Genomic DNA, 2,993 nt, shown 5'->3' with positions numbered 1-2,993 from the left:
TTATATTTATTTAATTAATTTAAATAAGTATATTAGTTACCTAGCTGTCGGCAGCAGCAGCTAATGATCTACTTTGTGTGTATTTCCTTTATTTCCTTAAAAAAGGAATTAATTTCTTGATAATAAATTAAAAAATAAATTAAATTAAATAAAAATAAATTAAATTATATAAAATATAGAAAGAAAAGGAAGAAAATAATTCTTTTATCTTTCTTCTTAGCTGTACAAATATTCATAATTAACTGTTGGAGGCCGAGATCATTGAGAGCCCCGTAGATCATGTACATAAATATGCATTTTTTTGTTCATTTTTTATGCTTTTTTTCTATTTTTTTAGATTTATTTAATTAAATTATATGATTATTTGTATATTTTATTGAAAAAATCTAAAAAAAGTAGGAATTTATCGGTAGTTTCTTCTTTATTCCTATATATTCAATTTGTCGTTGGCTGGTCCATTTCTATGGTGTATATATACACCTGGTGTAGCCATAAAGATAATCATCTTATTTAATTAATAAATTCTTTCTATTTATTGTTAATTAAATAAAGTAATTACATAGAAAAAGTGTATTTATTCATAAAAAAGTAGTTTATTTTGTCTTTTATCCCTTTATTTCTTCTTTATACCCATGATAATACCTAAGAGGTTTCTTCTTTTTTTTCTTCTTTGTTATACACTCGCTATAGGCTAGTGACTAATTATATTTATTTATCTTCTTTTTTTCTTTTTTATGATGAAGAGGAGTACATTTATATTCCTTTTCTTCTTTATTGGTACTATATACCCATCATCAATAGTACCAACAGCAGTACTAACACCACCAGCAGCATCAGCATCAGCAGCATCAGCAGCAGCAGCAGCAGCAGCAGCAGCAGCAAATGAGGAAAAGAATAATTTATTACCACCATTTTCTTCTTTTAAGAATTCTTTTATAAAAAGAAAAAGTATTCAATCTATTTCTCCTCATTACCCAAGAGAAAAAAAGAATTTATTTTCTTCTTTTTCCTTAGATACTATAAACAAAAGGGTAGATAATAGCACCAATAAAGACATAAAAAGACAGCAGCAGCAAGAAGAGCAGCAAGAAGAGCAGCAAGAGCAGCAGCAGCAGCAGCAGCAGCAGCAGGAGGAGCCCGAGTACGACATTCCTTTATTGTATGATACATCTTCTTTTATAGATAAAGAGGATGAAGATCTGCAGCGGCTGCTGCAGCAGCACGAGCTGCAGCAGCCGCTGCTGCAGGAGCATCAGTTGCAGCAGCTGCAGGAGTTGCAGCAGCTGCTGCGGCAGAAGATGCAGCAGCAGCAGCAAGAAGAAGAAGAAGCAGGAGGAGAAGAAGAGGAAGAGGAAGAAGAAGAAGAACCTTTTGTTACCGTCATGAGTAACGGTATAAAAAACAACAAGAAGAGCAGCAGCAGCAGCACAACCACCACCACGAGCAGCACGAGCAGCACAAGCAGCAGCAGCAGCAGCAGCAGCAGCAGCAGCAAGATAGAAGAAGAAGAGTATGAAGAAGAAGAAGAACCTGAGGAATTTAAGACAGCAATATATATACCTAAGAAAAGAGGAGAAAAAGAAGAAGAAAAAGAAGAGAAAAAAGAAGAAAAGGAGAAGAAAGGAGAAGAAGAGAAGAAAAAAGAAGAAAAAGAAGAGAAAATAAGAAAAGAACAAGAAGAAGAAGAAAAAAAAAGAAAAAGGGAATTAAAATTAATAAGTTATAATATACAAGAAAAATTATCTATATATGGAGAAAGAAGGAGCTATAAAAGAATAAGTACTCCTTTTTCTTCTTCTTCTTCTTTTTTTTCTTCTTTTTCTTCTTTTTTTTATATAAATAAGGGAATAAATAGTAAAATATGCAAAAAAATACTTGTACGTATTGTACAAGAACCGTACAAAAAACGTACATATATTTCCTCTATTATGCATAGATTAGGTAATGTATTTAATAGACTAAAAGGAGCAGGAAGAATAATAATAAATAAAATAAATAAATTATTTATAAATAATAAAGAAAAAAAAAGGAAAAAAAAAAAAGAGAGTAAAGGTATTATATATATAAAAAAAATAGCTAAATATACATATAAAAAAATACGTATTTTATGCAAAAATATATTACGTACAATTATACATTTTTTACCATTAATATTATTTATAATAAATATATTTTTTTTATCTTTTTCTTTTGTATCCTTAATTACATTACCTAATATATTATCTTTATTTACTTTTTTATCTACATTATTTAATTTAATTAATTTTTTATTTAATACATCTATACGCATGCATATGCATAATATAATAAGAAAAAGTCTGCAGGAAGAAACAGAGATACAAGACATGCAATTGTTTGGACTTAGATGGGGAGAATTAAGTGCAGAAGAATATTTTATTAATACAGGAGGGACAGGAGGAACAGGAGGAGAAGGAGAAGGAGAAGGAGGAGGAGAAGGAGGGAGGAAGGAGGGAGAGGGAGAAGGAGAAGGAGAGGGAGAAGGAGAGGGAGGAAGAGAGGGAGAGGTAGATGATTTAGTTATACATAATATTATTAAGGAAGAAATTAAATTCAGAAAACAAAAAGCTAAACAAGAACAGGAAGAAAAAAAAGAAAAAGAAGAAGAAAAAAAAGAAACAGAAAAAGAATATATTATTAATAAAGAAGAAGATAAAGAGATAAAAAAAGAAGAAGAAAAAGAGATAAAAAAAGAGGAAGAAAAAAGAAAAGAAATAAAAGAAGAAATAAATAAAGAAAAAGAAGAAAAAGAAGAAAAAGAAGAAAAAGAAGAAGAAAAAGAAGAAGAAAAAGAAGAAGAAAAAGAAGAAGAAGAGGAAGAAAATAATATAACTGCAGATACACTAGAAGAAGTAAGAAGAATAATGTATAATAAAATAACAAAAGATAAAGTAAAAATAAATTATAATAAAATAAAAGAAAAAATAAAAAAAGAAAAAAAAAAAAAAAAAAAAAAAAAAAAAAAAAATTTTTTA

The 2,993-nt window shown here is 28.7% G+C and overlaps 1 protein-coding gene across 1 annotated transcript in view; it reads left to right on the top strand.

The window, feature by feature from the left end:
• Positions 1-737: 737 nt before the first annotated feature.
• Positions 738-2,993, top strand: part of EMWEY_00049530 (hypothetical protein, conserved) — a gene marked incomplete at both ends in the record, with an annotated part of 4,223 nt that continues 1,967 nt past the window's right edge. The window contains 2 exons of the mRNA XM_013477326.1: positions 738-1,719; positions 2,407-2,870. Of these exons, the coding sequence (XP_013332780.1) occupies positions 738-1,719; positions 2,407-2,870 (1,446 nt within the window). The remainder of the gene's footprint in view (positions 1,720-2,406; positions 2,871-2,993) is intronic.

This window comes from Eimeria maxima, genomic scaffold (assembly GCF_000499605.1).
Source record: "Eimeria maxima Weybridge genomic scaffold, Emw_scaff1183, whole genome shotgun sequence".
In the NCBI taxonomy this organism is placed as follows: Eukaryota; Apicomplexa; class Conoidasida; order Eucoccidiorida; family Eimeriidae; genus Eimeria; species Eimeria maxima.
Note: the sequence above shows the minus strand (reverse complement) of the source record. Positions and strands in the feature narration are given on the sequence as shown.